General features: G+C 42.0%; 1 protein-coding gene across 1 annotated transcript in view; it reads left to right on the top strand.

Moving 5' to 3' along the window:
• The window catches only part of SYDE2 (synapse defective Rho GTPase homolog 2), a 48,910-nt gene that overhangs the window by 11,028 nt on the left and 22,068 nt on the right, over positions 1-15,814 (top strand). The window contains exons 2-3 of the mRNA XM_084848219.1: positions 959-1,666; positions 13,355-14,451. Of these exons, the coding sequence (XP_084704345.1) occupies positions 959-1,666; positions 13,355-14,451 (1,805 nt within the window). The remainder of the gene's footprint in view (positions 1-958; positions 1,667-13,354; positions 14,452-15,814) is intronic.

Below are 15,814 nucleotides of genomic sequence, written 5' to 3' on the forward strand. Positions count from 1 at the left end.
TATTAGACTTGCAGGACACATTTGATCTTCCAATTTGCAACTGAACTTTTATGGTCTTAGGGCTCAATCCTATCTAGATAGGTGGCTGCCTCCGAACTCGGAGGCAACCGCCTATCCAAAGCAAGGCAGGAGAAGCACGGAGGGGATCGTTCCCTCCGCACTCCTCCTGCCCTGCTTTTTCTGTTAGACAGCCGATTGTGGCTGTCTAGTTGCAGGAGCACGGAGACAGGGAGGAGGCTGCTGTGGATGTGTCGTACAGGCAGCTAAGCTCTCCCCGCCCCGGAATGCCCCCAGCTACACCCCTTTCCGGCCGCTCTGCGCTCCTTTTGTGAGCGCGGAGGACAAGGCTGTTCCGCGCTACCTCCCGAGGCAGTGCGGAAGTGGGAGGAGGTCGGTTCCCGGACAACAGCATATCCTATGGCTGTCTAGCCACTGTGTAGCGCCCATAGGATTGCTCCCTCCATGGCTGAAGTCTGATTGCATTGTGACACAATAATCTGGTTCGTACATAACACCAATTTATGGGTGGTTTAATACATGAATTGGCAGGGCCTCTGCCTCCCACCCAGCCACTGCTTCTGCTTTTTATCTGTTTTCATCAACAACCCAGGAATGCCCTGTTCTGAGGTTGGATGATGCAGAATGTGGAATTCTGGGTTGTTGAGGGACAAATAACGAAGAGTTTTAACCCAATAACAAACTATAGGTTTATTCTTGATGAGAGCTGCTATAAAGTGGAAGTGGTGAGCAGGCTGGAGGCAGCACACTCACTCGCTCACTCCCACATGGCCCCAGCAATCTATGGTTTAAATAACCATGGATTGTTTTTACATGTAACCAGTCCATTGTGTCTTTTTTTAAAGCATTAAATGTAAACTTGATTCTATTGATAGACACTTGAAATCTGGAATAATGCTCTCTCATTCCCCCCCCCCCCCCCGGTCCGGTCTTTTTACAGATTTGATTGAAAATGTTTACATCCCTTCTGTAAGCAGAAGAGAACTTAAGAACATTAAATCCACAGAAGGTGCTGAATGCAGGTCTCAGATTACGAGCATCACAGTGTCCAAGAAGCGGAACTGGTTACATCAAAGTTCTCCAAGGGTACCTAATTTGGAAAAAGGAAACTCTTGTAAGAAAATTTCAGGGGAAAGTCATCAGGTACTGAAATCTCCCAGTCCTTTGCTTGAGCCGAAGATGCCTCTGACTTTCTCCAAATTTCTAGGGCACGAAAGCCCCAAAAGAAGAATCCGTTCTGTACATGCTGCTGAGAATGGGATGAGCCCTTTGACGCTGCGAAAACGTACTTTAGATTTTGGTGAAGATAATGATGCAGACGATGAAGGAGAAATATGGTACAATCCTATCCCTGAAGATGATGAGCCTGACTTCCCTTGTTTTGTAGGTAGTAATGCTGATCATTCGGACTCTCGGCCAATGAGTTACAAGATGCCCTCTGGGAACGAGTTGGTTAAAGTCATAGGGGATGATGAGGGCCTTCTACGCTTCTCAGGCTGTGTTGGAAATGCTCAGCTGAGGGAAATCAATCAAGTAAATGGTGTGCATTCCATGGAACACTTGCAAGTGCCCAAGCCAAAGCCTGGATGCAGTATTCTGACTGGGTTTGCAACGGAGGACAGTCCTACATTAAAAGGTTCTTTGGGAGGTAAGAGGAGTGTAGACGTTTCACTAACATTGATGCTTATAAACACTGCATTTAGCATTGCTGCCAAAATGGCGGTAGCCATGTCTTTAGTGTGCTTAAATTCAGTTTCTCTGAACATTCAAATTTGTCTTGGAGCCAATTCATATATCGCTATCTGTGCAAATGATTGCTCATGTGAGTAGCACACTCACACAAGCCATCATTTGTATATATTGTAACAATTGACTCCGCTCATACAGCATGATCTATGCATGTTCACTCAGAAATCCATGGACGTCAAGCAGGACTTCAACTTATTCTTAAGCAACTGTGTTTAGGTTTGTAGCCTCATGGTGAAAACAGACAATAAGAAGTGGGACCTACAACAAAACGTTGCAGTGTGGAGTGCTCCCGCCCACTGTTTGTCAATCAGGCATGCCCTGTTCTTTGATACACTATTGCATTCCTCCTCTCACCATGTTTTTCATACCCCCCCCCCGCCCCCAGTCAGCATTCTGTGACCATGGAGCATGCTCAGTCCTCACTGGGCTGTTTGGGGTTCCCCTGACATAGGTCTTTTAAAAAAAAGGTTTGTATACTTTTGCAAATCTTGGGGCTTGCCGATACCTCCTTCTTGTGTTTCCATGGTGCTATTTGGCTCCATAAACAAAGCACTCATAGCCTGAACATTGGAAAGAGAGGGGATGAGAATGGCGATATATTACCGCTTGTCTAGGAGTGAGGCTGGATCTGCACTTACCGCCTTTTTTCGCTTCCAATGAGGTTCCACCGCCCGCCTTTCACACTATGCAGTAGCCGCCTTGAATTGGAACCGGAATTTCCCACTTCCGTGCTCCCGCTTTCAATACCGTAATATCCTGGTATTTCCCCTTAATGTGCTCCGATTTTCTGCCTTCGCTACCATATCCGGTCGTAGTCCCCTCCCCCGCCTGTCCATATGCGGCAGTGTTTGTATTCCACTCCTGTCCAATCACAGCTCTCGACGGCCCCATGTCTTCTTCCAGCTACGGATCGCATAGCTTCCTCAGCAGCCCCCGTTTCCTCAGCAACAAGCAAAGGGCTGGATCTGCGTGCGCTTGTCTGATCTCGGAAGCTAAGCGGGGCTGGTCCTAGTCAGTGCTTGGATGGGAGACCGTGTGGGAATCAGGCTTCCTGCACTGAGCAGGAAGCTTTGAAGTTGTGAAGATCATGCCTGAATTAGAAGAAAAAAACATTGCGGAGAAGCCTCGATTCTGCGAGGATAACGCCTTAATTTAAAAAAAAACATCTGGAGCGGGGGATAGGAGGGGGTAAAACCTAGTCTCATTTGGAGGGATACAACAACCCCCTGCTCCGTGCAGGAAGCCTGATTCCCAGGCAGTCGCCCATCCAACTACTGGCTGGGGCCGACCCCACTTAGCATCTGAGATCAGACAAGCACGCGCAGGAAAACAGCACAGAGCTCGAGTGTGAACCGAGCTTGCGCATTCGATGAAGCACTGCAACGGGGAAAATGGGTGAGTGTGAATAATCACGTTTTAATGTGAGAGCGTTTAACCTGACGGGACACCGAATTCATTGCGATGGTGGGCGCAATGTAGATCGGCCCTAAGTCCCACTGAACCCAATGGGGTTTACTTCTGAGTAGACACATATAGAATTGCACTGTAAGAGAACTTGCAGCACATTCCGCAGCTGTGCAGGAGCTTGGCTTCCTCCCACTTTTGCAAACTGAATGATTGACAAATCTAATACCGATTCTTCTGTGAGTCTGGACTGGTTCCTTATGTTTCAGGTTGTCTGTTTGCTTGATTTTTTTTAAAAAGTGCTACATGTAAATTTATCAGTTCATCTGTTAAGATGACAAATTATTAAGACTATTTGTTAAAGTGCAAAACTGCTCTGGGGAATGTTGCAGGGGAGTGTGCTATAGTATAAACTGCTCTGGGAAGGGATTTGGGTGTGTGTGTGTGATATTATATGGCACCAACCAATCAGCTTATGCTGCAAACTTGCATAGCCATTTTTTCCCAAGAGTTTAACCTTTGAAAGGAAAAGTTTGTGTAGATTGCATCCAGTGAGTGTGCTTCTAAATTGGGCTCAGTAGTCCACTTTATGCCTACCTTTACATTCCTTCTACTTCTTATAGTCTGCAAAAGCCTTGATCCATCTCTACAGGAAAACTGGAATCAGATATAGCTTTGGCTGCATCTCTCTTCTTATATCATAGGCCACATTATTTGGAGTATCTAAAAACAAAATCTGAATTTGTGCTGCTAATGTGCCAATAGTTTCAAGGGGACTTGATGCAATCCTATACATGTCTAATAAAAAGTAAGTCCCATTGAGTTTAATGGGGCTTACTTAGGAACATAGGAACCTGCCTTATCCTGAGTCAGACCCTTGGTCCATTTTGCCCAGTACTGTCAACACTGACTGGCAGTAGCACTCCAGAGTTTTAGGCAGGAGTTTTTCCAGTTCTACCTGGAGATGTCAGAGATTGAACTTGGGACCTTCTGTTTGCAAACCACTGAGCTATGGCCTTTACTTACTTACAGGAAAGTGGGTATAGGACTGCAGCCTCTCCCTGTCTCTAGTGACACGTCATAAGTTCTCACTTAGAACAATAGTAAAAGGTTCTAAGGTCAACTTTAGACTTTGACAATGGTTACGATATATGGCCTGTGAAGAAGAAAGAGTGAAGACACTGTTAGGGATTGGCACAGCAGTGTTTAAGCATGGACTGTGAAGTTCAAATGTTCACATTTGTGCAATAAATGTATAGAGGCAATGAATGATCATTATACTCACCTACATGAAAGGGACTACTAGTACGGTGAAAATCCAACTGTAAGTGGGGGAGTTCAAGGTGACTTGTATAATTTTCTCCGTGTTATCCTCACTGTCGGGTGGGTTAGGTTGAAAGGTAGTGACTCGCTCAAGATAATCCAGTGCAGTTCACAGCTGAATGAGGATTTCAACCCGGGTCTCCCGAGTCCAAGCCCAGTGCACTAAACCACTCTGGACTAGTCTATCTCATTGTTAAATGGTGCTTACACTCATAAATCAATGTATTGTATAAACCAATCACAACATTGGCAACACTGAACCCCTTTACTGATTTTAAATTTTCATTTAATATCTCGGTATTCGTGCATTGATGTCTGAGTTTTATTTTCATATGCCTCTTCTGTGTTACTTCTGTAAAAAAGAAAAGAAAAGAAGCATTGATACTTTAGTTTGGTCCTAAAGCAAAATCTTCAATAGTTCTTTAGGGAGCAATCCTATGGCCTCTAGACAGAGGCTAGATGGCCACAGGAGATCTTGTTTACTGGGAACCGTCCTCGGAGCCTGCAATCCGAGGTTGGTTCCCGGAGAACTGACCTCCCCCCACTTCTGCACTTCCTCGGACGCAGCGTGGAACAGCCCTGTCTTCCATGCTTGCGAAAGGAGCGCAGAGCGGCTGGAAAGGGGCGTGGCTGGGGGCGTTCCGGGGCGGGGAGAGCATAACTGCCTATATGACACATTCTATGTGTCACACAGCAGCCTCCTTCCCCACTCCATTCTCCCACGGCTAGACAACCACAATTGGCTGTCTAGCCAAAAAAGCAGGGCAGGAGACACGTGGAGGGAACAATCCCGTCTGTGCTTCTCCTGCCCTGCTTTGGATAGGCAGTTGCCTCCGAGTTCGGAGGCGACCACCTATCTAGATTTGATTGCTCCCTTAATTGCTTTTGCTGAAATAGTTTATGTTTAGTCACGGTCAGGAACTGAACGTGGTCTACTACAATATGAGGTCAGCCATTGATTTTTGTTTAGAAAGCATTGACAATATGTTATTCTTTGTCCATTTCTTAGTACAATACACAGCATACAAATTGCCCATTGCTGTTTATTGAACATATTTCTTAACAGAGCTGTCGATAGGGGTACACCAGACACATTAGGAAAATTCTAAATTGGCTTTGGCTTCTTACAGCATGATCCTGTACATGTTTACTCAGAAGTAAGTCCATTACATTCATGCTGCTTATTTCACGTAAGTGGGTATCGGATTGCAGCCCCAGGGTTTTTGTATTTCGGGACAGGGGCAAACAAAACTTTTGTGCATTCAATATTTTTTCATGGGGACCTGGATTTTTTTTTTTCTGGAATAGCATTACTACGCTTTTTCTGTGGAACTCTAGTCATTTTTGTAGTTTCTACTACATTGCTAATAATGGATTTCATTTGCCAGTGGGGGTGGTGTAAATATGACCATCATAGGAAATCTACATGTATTTTGTACCATGTTTCTAATATGTGTATTGCTCTCACTAGTATTAACAGAGGTCTTGTGTTATAGTAAATTCTTCCTTGTATTAGGGAAAATAAATTGAGGCTTTCATACCATAGAGGAAAATGTGTTGCATAACTAAATTGAGATTAGCCCTGATTGTGTGCCTGTAACGAACTCCGACGAAATTGGTTGTGAATTTATCTTACACTGTTTCTTGTGTACTGAGTTAATTAAGTTATTTTAAATGCAGCTTTGCCTCTGTGTGTACCATGCGTGTTGAATAGCTATCACATTGAATGCATTAATTGATGAAGAGAGTCCCTGCTGTTAAGTAATTGGCTTTATCGCTAAGGAGTACTTAAGGATTCTTTTAATCCTGTTAAGGTGTCTACAGTTAATTTCAGTCAAAATTCAAATGACAGCTCATCCATACAAACTTACCACATAAAGGGCAGCGGGGCAAATAAACGCTATTTGTATGAATGTGTGGCACTGGGTAGCACATGCAGTTGTTATGATCAAGCAGTGTTTACATGTGTGCATGGGTTTAAATCGTAGTGAGCAATTCTTGTCTTCTGCCTTTTGATGTTCTAAATACTTATGGAAAAGGGGTAAAGTTCTGCACTGGGGAAAACAGATACATGCCTATGTAAAATTCGTACGCTGCATGTATATTAATTTGAAATATTTTTCCAATCCTGCTTCACCTCTGTTCGAAGTAGCACAACAGGCATGATTGCTATATTGCCCAGAAAATCTCTCTTCCTACATATTTAGCTGACAGCAGGCTATTCACCATGGTTGGTGATGAGCTAGTAAATATGCTTTGGATGGTTTCTTTAGGGCGCAATCCTATGCATGTTTAGACAGAAAAAAGCCCCGCAACTCCCAGCATGCGAATGCTGGGAGTTGTAGGACTTTTTTTCTGTCTAAACACACATAGGATTGCGCCCTTACTCTTTTCCCCAAATCCCGAGTCACCCTGAGTATATTCTTTATTGTTTGTTTCCTGCAACTGAGGGTGGAGCTTGAGCTGCCATCAAAAATGGCTCCACATGTCAAGTTCTTCCTCGCTGCAGCATGCAGGTAAACCTACCCCATGTCCTGATGTAGTTTCCTGCCCCTGCTCCACCTCATTTATTTATTTACAATGTTTGTATACCGCTCCATATCTAAAACAGATTTTGGAGCGGTGAACATAAAATGTAAAATAGTAAAAGGATAAAAAAATTAGAACACCATATTAAAATTATGCTTAAAAAAAACCAATGCCAATAAAACCGTGGCTGGTCAGTTAAGAAATGCCTCCTGGAACAGTTCTGTTGGTCAGCCTTCTCCAACCTGGTGTGCTGTACTACAACCCTCACCAACCCTGACCGTTAGTCATGCTGGCTGGCGCTGATGGAGGTTGTAGTCCAAAATATCTAGAAGTCACCAGGTTGGGAAGGCTGTTGCTGATAGAATGGAGTGACATACACTGTGATGATAGGACATATGACAAGTTTTGCTAAATATTGCAAAAGGGTGCACTCAACATGGAGATGCTGTTCATGGTGTGGCAGCCATTCTTTGTTCATTTGTCATTCTGCTCTGCGCTTCTCCCGCTTACCTCCCAACTCTTAAAACCAATGGAAGGCAAATAACACACTGATTCCTCTTTAAAGAGGAAGCAATTTTATCTTCCAATTCTGTGTGCGTATTTCTAAACCTGGCAATGTAACCACTCCTCCTGAAGGGCTACTGAGAAGTAAGTCTTGAACTGTTTGGCCACAGAAGGGTGTCATGAATTTTGTTCTCAGCAGGTGTCAAAATGTTTAATACACTCTAAGTCACTTAAATGTTACTGTTTTATTTTCTTAGCACAGATCTCTCCTGTATGGTATGCTGGTTTTTTTGTTTTTGTTTTAAATCATTCCAGAATTAAGCAGCAGGCTTTTCTTATGACAAGAACAACTGCCTATCCTAGAGGAAAACCTTTTTTAGACAATTGCAAGCCTTCTCAAAATAAACGTGTCTCTTTATTGGTACTGCTATTTCCATCTTAACTATAGTGTTTGCTGTTGAGGTTTTTGGAGATAATGTTTACAGAATTATACCTAGCATCCCTAAGGCTCCCCCCCCCCCAAATTAGGGAAAGTAGTATTTTTAGTTGAGGGGGAACCAAAAAGAACATTATTTGTTTTCCTTCCTGAAGTCAACGAGTCCACATTTGGATAAAGTGCTTGCTGATTTTATCTTAATGTGTTCCTTTTTTATATAAGAATTATAGCTCTTGAGTTTTTAAGGCTTCTTGGTGGAAACAAAAATACAAGGTTTAAGTCTACAGCAGGGGTGAGGAACCTTTCTTGGCCAAAAGGCTAAACAGCCTTGGTAGAATCCTGTCAGGGGCAGCATGAAGGTAGTGAGCAGGTGGAGCTACCCCACACTCTTTCTCTCACACATGCATACACACATGTGCACACACACAGATAACATGTACACATGCTCCAGGAACCGTGAGGCGGGGGAGCCTTCGAGAAGTACTGCTCCAGGTACCTGAAGGTGGTGACTCCCAATGGCAGAACCAAAGGGCAGAGCTGTAGGAAAGGACCTAGAATTCCCTTAAAAATAGAAAAAATTGTTGCGGTTGTACTTGCTGGCCTTAATTATGGCCAACTTAAAGTGTTCGGTGGAAGCCAATAGATGTGTCAATCTAGTATTCCAGAGGAAAAGCATGTTGAGTACTCTGCATATTGATCTCTGAGGTTAGTTTGAGCAAGTCTCTCTCTCAGCAGAGTTGTGTACGTGCTAATTTAATTAGGTTTAGCTTCCTGGATTAAATGGACTTCAGTTCAGTCAGTGAAGCTTGTGTGGAGAAAAGGAGGCCTGAATTCATGAAATACAATTATTTCCACGTGTGATGCTTGTTGGTTTTCAGTTATGAAAAAGTATCTGTGCACATGCATGCATACAATTACTTTATTGCAAAAGCTGTACAACTTCTAAAAACTATATAATAAAGGCTTAATTGTTGGAGGCAATGAATAATCTTGTGTAATTTTTTTAAGTAGTACCATCTGTGACCGCTTTCAGACATCTCAGTGCCAAACTGAATTTTAATGGACCACAAAAACAGTCTTTTCTGTCTCCGTTACTTGTGTACGAGTGCCTATATGAGTATTTATAAAGGCAAAAGCCATCAAAACTGACTTGTAAGGATATTCAAGGTGCTTTCTTTTCACTGCAAATCTGTGAGAATGGGCAAAAGCAGCATTCAAACAAACAGTGACACTCCCACTTGTTCTAGTGACATTATTTCTTAATGTCTTTTTCCTCACTTTCAAAGCCTTGTGAATTAGGGGCAATATGTGGCAGAAGCAAAACAAATGATTAAAATATATATCGCAAAAGCATTTTTCTAAAATAAATAACTAAATTGTAGTACCATTTAAACAGGTGACTCTTTACCCAATGCAGTCTTCCTTTGGAGGGATTGTTTAAAGATCTACTAATCCAAACATAAATCATAATAGCCCACTAATGATAGGATTAAATTAAACCTGTGCTTAATTCTAGGTTCCATCATAAATACAAACAGAACCTTCCTGTTAATTATGTACTTCCTTATCACTCGGATATACAGAGAACATTTGACCTTTTAAAGCCCTGGTGGAAGTCCCCATTTTGAAATGAATAGGTTTCTGTGGAGTGAGTGCTATGAAGGCCTGTACAGATGCTGCAGTTTGCACGTTTGTTACGTGATGTTCAGTGTACTGTGTCCAAAATTGTATTCCTGCTGTAAGCAGATTTTCTGGATTGATTCAGAACAGCCATATAGCTTACAACTCATGGGGGAAATACCTGCCTGTGTTTAGCTGACACTGTTCTTTAAAGTTATACACTTATTCACATATCCTTTGTCATAATTCCACCTCCCCTGCCCACACACACATTGTATTTTTAATTAGGTTTTAATTCATACAAAGAAGTACAGAGCTGGCTAGGAAGAAAAATAAGGAAAGCATAGTTCAGAGGCAAAGAAAACACCCTGTACTAATAATGGATCAAAATGAATAAAATAAAAGTTAACAGAATTAATCAACTACACTCATGATTGTATGTCTGTTATAAGATAGTGATATTTCTTTTTAAAAAAAGAAAGAAAGAAGCTTGAACCTGAATATATATCTTAAGAAAGAGGGTGCAGTGCCAGCATCCCAGCTTTAATTACGAACCTCCTCACCACTGATATAAGGAAAAGGTATAACCAACTTGGATGGTTTAGCAATAGAGACATTTTCACCATCTACATATGTAATAAACAGGTGCCACACTGCCATGAAAGATTCCAGTGTTCTTTTGACATCATTTGTCATTCTAACACTTCAGAAAAAAAGTGCTGAAGCCACCGGAAGTTAGACACAAAATGTCAAGAATGTTAGATTGACTTCTCAGTTGTAATGAAGCTGAGGAAAGTTTTTAATATCTTGGCTCGCTACTCTAAGCCTTTGCCAGAGGCTTCTGACAGAAAAGGAAGATTAATGTTAGCAGGCTAAAGCATGGCACAGATGACTATAGAATGCCTCAGAGCAGCTCACCAGTGGGACGATGCTGTGATTTGCAGTACAAGGGAAGCCTTTGTCCGATTTTATCAAATACCACATTTCTTACGAGGTGCTTGCCAGAAAAGCACAGCAGGAGTGCTAGAAATAGTCTATTCCATGTAAGGAAACAGCTTCAACAGAAACGTAGCAACTGGGAGAAACAAGAAAATTCATTGAGGCTTCTTGAAAACAGACTTTGTGCAGTATTGTCTTCTGAACTTTTTTTTAAAATGAAGCCTCCTTGTGAAGTTGTATCTTGGAAGAGAGTTATTCAGCCACCAGTTAATAAAAGGGCAAATAAATGGATCCTGCAGAATGCTGATGAATGCTAACTTTTTGAGCTTCACTTTCTAAACTGAAGTGTGGCAAGAAAATTGAATTATCTGGATGATGTTGTAGATTCATACTTGCTTAGAGTCCTGTGAATAGTAGGGTTGATATTCCCAACAGAGTGACCTTAATTATACATCATATATGTATGATGGGCATTTGACAGTGTTTTTGTAATATTGCTTAGATGTTCATTCGATTTTTTTTGGATTTTTTTTTTTTTGAGCAGGAATTTCTGTCACCAGAAAGTCTGAGAAACCAAATTTGGGGGAAGATAAAGATGTGACTGTTTGAACTTTTTGCTGCTCAGGTTTATAGGAATGCTTCTGGAGTATCTGTGTTCATTGTATGCATACAATAGAGCTAGGCAAGAGATAGCCTTATGGCCTTACCTGCCCCTTGCACAGCCAATGATGCTAAAAACATTCCACTTATTATGTTTCCTAAGTATTTTCTCATGTAATATTTTGTCTGTCAGCTTGCATGAGAGTGGGTTGTTGGGCAATGCTAATGTTGTTAGATTTTCAACCTTTATTCTTTTAAAAATGTGGCCTTGGCTAAAATTATGGATATAACCATTTGTTGGAAAGGTAATTTTGTTGGTTTGGGAGTATACAATCTTCTGGGTTACATGGAATTCTTGGACTGGCCCTATGATGAGGGAAGGGTTCTTTATCGCTTAATACCATGTACATGCTGTCTTTTGCCCATGAGCTGCCAGACCCAAAGAAGAGGGATGGAGATGACCTTCCATTAGAGCAAGAGTGGGCAACTTGTGTCCCTCCAGGTGTTTTGGCCTCTTGTTAGTAGGTTCTTGTGAAGTGGCAGTTAGTGATCTCTTAGTAGAGGCTGCTTTGGTATCAAAAAGTAGAAAGCAGACAATGGCAACTGCTGCTAAAGAAAACTTGTCAGAAAAATATTGAAAATCTAGAATATCACCTAATCAATTGCTGTGGAATTATGGAACCTATTTCTGGTGTAACTCTGTTAACTCCCATGGATCAGGTCCTTGGTACACCCAAGAGAAACTCAGAATAAAACCAGCATCCCTGGGTCTATTCAGACATCCTTCCAAAGCATGGCTTCGCTAGCGATAGTTTAGAACCCAATTTGTGGTTTGAGCTCCCCATTGTACAGGCTAAGCATGGTAGCTTTTGCTTCTGTTTTTGATTAATCGTGGTTTGTCACTTCCAACAAACCCAGCAAATTGCAGTTAATCTTAAGTAGAATTTTTTGAGTTTTTTGAAACTAGCCAACCTTTAGCCATGGGTTATGAAGTTGGCTTGTTTCAGCAAACCATAGGTAAGATTAACCACAGTTCAGGGTTCAGATGTAATGCTTAACTGCGGTTACTCAAAAAAGGGAAGTGAAAGCTTCTAATCTCCTCACAGCCACATTGGAAAAGGAGGGAAGAGGAACATGTGAGCCCAAAGCTTGCTTATGCTCATTCCACTATAATAAGCCATGGTTTATTGTGACATCTAAATACAGCCATTGTGTGCAAGTCTTCTGATTCACTCCATCCATTTCCCCCCTCCCATTAATGAGGTTTTAAAAAAACTTATCATAGATAAGCACACAAACTGGTAACACTTTGTTGAATCCATGGGACCCTTTCTTAGGTGGCTATCACCAGGGAGCAGACAAATTTCCATGAGATATGTAAGGGCCATTGTTCAAGAAAGAAAGGAAGCATTTGGGGGCTTAAACAGACAAGACATGTTGGAATCATTGGTAGGAAGACATTCTAAATGCATTCCACCTCCACTCTGCTGTAATAAGCGGAGGGGTACATGGTTGTTAGATAGCATCACCGATGCAGTGAATATGAACCTGAGCACACTCCGGGAGAGAGCGCAGGACAGGAAGGCCTGGCGTGCTATGGTCCATGGGGTCACGAAGAGTCGGACACAACTGAACGACTGAACAACAACAACATGGTTGTTTGCTGTGAAGAAATGGAAAGAAGCAAATTACTGTGAAATACCATTCTAGGCCTCTTTTGAAGGGATGGTAAAAGGCCAGGGCACAGCTGTTAAAAGATACCAGTGCTAAAGTGAAACTGGCCCTCTAGATTTTCCTTTCTTTTCCAGAGCTTTGGCATGCAGACATGGCACGAAATTCTGTATTCAAAAGACTTGCTTAGACAGAACTGTTGCATTCAGTGATCTTATCCTCTGAAAGAAGTTAAATTGACATGTATGAGAAGACAAGGCAGACAGAATAGGACATGAGTTGCAGGGATGGGTTAATTGTTCCTAGGTTGTGTCTGCTTCTTTTGTCTTTTGTGCAGTTTCTTAAGGAAACTATGGGACAGGTTTCCAGTTGTTCTGCTCTTGGCAGAACAAGCCAGTGAAGTACAGTACACAGGTAGGGTGTGTGTGGGCACAGCTGATGCTCAGCATCTTACTGAAGAGTACATACACTTTTTCAGAACATGATGAAGCACTGGCTTCTTATTTCAAAGTATTCTTTTATTTACTTTTAACATGGGGTTCTTTGTTCTCTTTTTTGAAGGACCTGGAATCTTGTCTGCAAGCAAAGCTGAGACAGGAACAGCAGACTGTTCTCCTCCAAGTCCTAACCCTTTGAAAAAAGGTGGTTCAATAAACTGGTCTTTCCCGGATAAAATAAAATCCCCAAGAACGGTGAGGAAACTTTCCATTAAAATGAAAAAATTGCCAGAGCTCAGCAGGAAGCTGAGTGTCAAAGGAAATTCAAGCCATAGTAGCTCAGACAATTCTTCATTGCTTAAAACTAATTGCCAGGATATAGGCCATGCATCATTACCTTCTTCTGGGAACATAACAGCAGCTGCTAGCAGGAATGTCATAAGCCGGTATCATCTTGATAGCAGTGTATCCTCTCAACACAGCTACAAAAAGAAAAGCAATGGGAGTTCCAAATCCTCCAGAAAAGGGGGCTACCTCAGTGATGGAGACTCTCCTGAGCTTATAACGAAATCGGGGAAACATGCAGCTGAAAGCAGGACTGGGAAAGGAAAGGAAGCACACCCAAACAACAGTGGTAGTAAAACAGAAATAGACATTGATGCTTTCCGACACTACAGCTTTTCTGACCAGCCCAAATGTTCCCAATACATATCCGGACTCATGAGCATTCACTTCTATGGTGCAGAGGATCTGAAACCACCACGGATGGACTCAAAAGATGTCTTCTGTGCCATTCAGGTAGATTCAGTGAATAAAGCAAGGACTGCCTTGCTGACGTGCCGAGCGACGTTTTTGGACATGGATCACACTTTCAACATAGAAATAGAAAATGCTCAGTATTTAAAATTGGTGGTCTTCAGTTGGGAGCCCATGCCAAGGAAAAACCGAGTTTGCTGCCATGGTACGGTGGTTCTTCCTGCTCTTTTTCGGGTGACAAAGACTCATCAGTTGGCAGTAAAGCTGGAGCCTAGGGGCCTTATTTATGTCAAGCTGACCCTTCTGGAACAGTGGGAGAATTCTCTCAATGGACTAGATGGAGAACGAGAACCGGTCATGTTCGGGGTAGATGCTCATAAAGTTGTTGAGAAGGAGAACGTAGGCTTGGTGGTGCCCCTCTTGATGAAGAAGTGCATTATGGAGATTGAAAAAAGAGGCTGCCAGGTAGCCATTTTTATTAAAATTGCCTCTGTTAATATTTCTGTATTTCATTTTTGATGTTTTGGGCACTATTACGTTTTTATGTATGTATTTATGCTACAAAGAATATAACTTCATCTTTTTTGGGTGCACCCTTCATTCCTTCACTTCCTTAATTTGGATAGTTGGCTGTCATTAATTGCCTTGTATCAGAATGAAGCTAAGCTATCCTGCTCTGCACTGCAATGGGAGCATGATGTGGTTTTTATGGTACAGCATGTTGAGGGATGAAAGGAATCAGCACATTTTGGGAGACCAACAAATCTACTGTGTTTGCTAAGTTTCAGATGACCTTTGGGACTTCCAAACCTAGCATATGGCAATGGTAATTGGGAAATACCTTGGGGGTTTTGCCCATATAGACCAGGGGTAGGCAGAACGTAGATTGGGATTTACTGATAGATCTCTGGGTGATTTGCAGTAGATCTTCAAGGGTTTCTCTGATCCCAAATACTTTAATAAGAGCAAGAAAAAAACACTGACATGGCTGGCCTCATGCTAACTGCTTATCTCTTGGCATCGGTGTTTCTCATACGTAGAATATGAGTACTTTTTGACTTGGTCTTTGTTCCTCTGTGCTGGCCAGTTTCAAGAGTTGTGTTAGAATTTCTGGTAACTCACATGCAGATTTGTCTATATCTCAGTGAGATGCAACAGATAATTGACTTCCAACACCTGAGCCACTTTTTGTGTCTGGCTCTGGTTGGTAGAGCATTCTAGTAAAAAAAAAAAGATCCCACTAACCTGAGGTCTGCCCACCTGTGATATAGACAAACTGACCCAACTGAATAGCTAGTTTAAAAGGTCTCAGTATGGAAGATGAAATTGTGGTAAACAGTTTTGATGGCGAGATTATTCATAGATAAAATTTACATGTTTTGTTGCTTCTGTGGGGATTGCAGTCATCACATGATAAGCTCAGAGTGTGTAACTGCTATCACTGGTTATTGTCTCATCCAGTCATAATTGGATTAATTAATTTCACTCCCTCAGGCAATTTATGCATACATTTATTTGATTTATACCCCATCTGAAAGTCTCGAAGTGGGTAACAATGCTGAAATCATGAAGTTCATTAGAATGATTAAATAACCCTTGTCTCCCTGCCTACCAAATCTCAAATCCCATGAAGAGGCTGATTTTGTTAAAGTCTTACACTGATTTCAGAAAATACTTGGGCTCAGACCTAAGTGATGCTTTAGAGGAAGGCACTCCTCAGCCAGTGTCTCTGTATGCCTCTGGAATCCTAACCATAGATGGAAATTTTAAGAAGGCGCATTTGTTCAACCTTTGGGATAAAGGTAGTCCTTCACAAATTTACAATTTT

This window comes from Heloderma suspectum, chromosome 4, assembly GCF_057233095.1.
Source record: "Heloderma suspectum isolate Gila_16-S chromosome 4, 16-S_ref, whole genome shotgun sequence".
Classification (NCBI taxonomy): Eukaryota; Metazoa; Chordata; class Lepidosauria; order Squamata; family Helodermatidae; genus Heloderma; species Heloderma suspectum.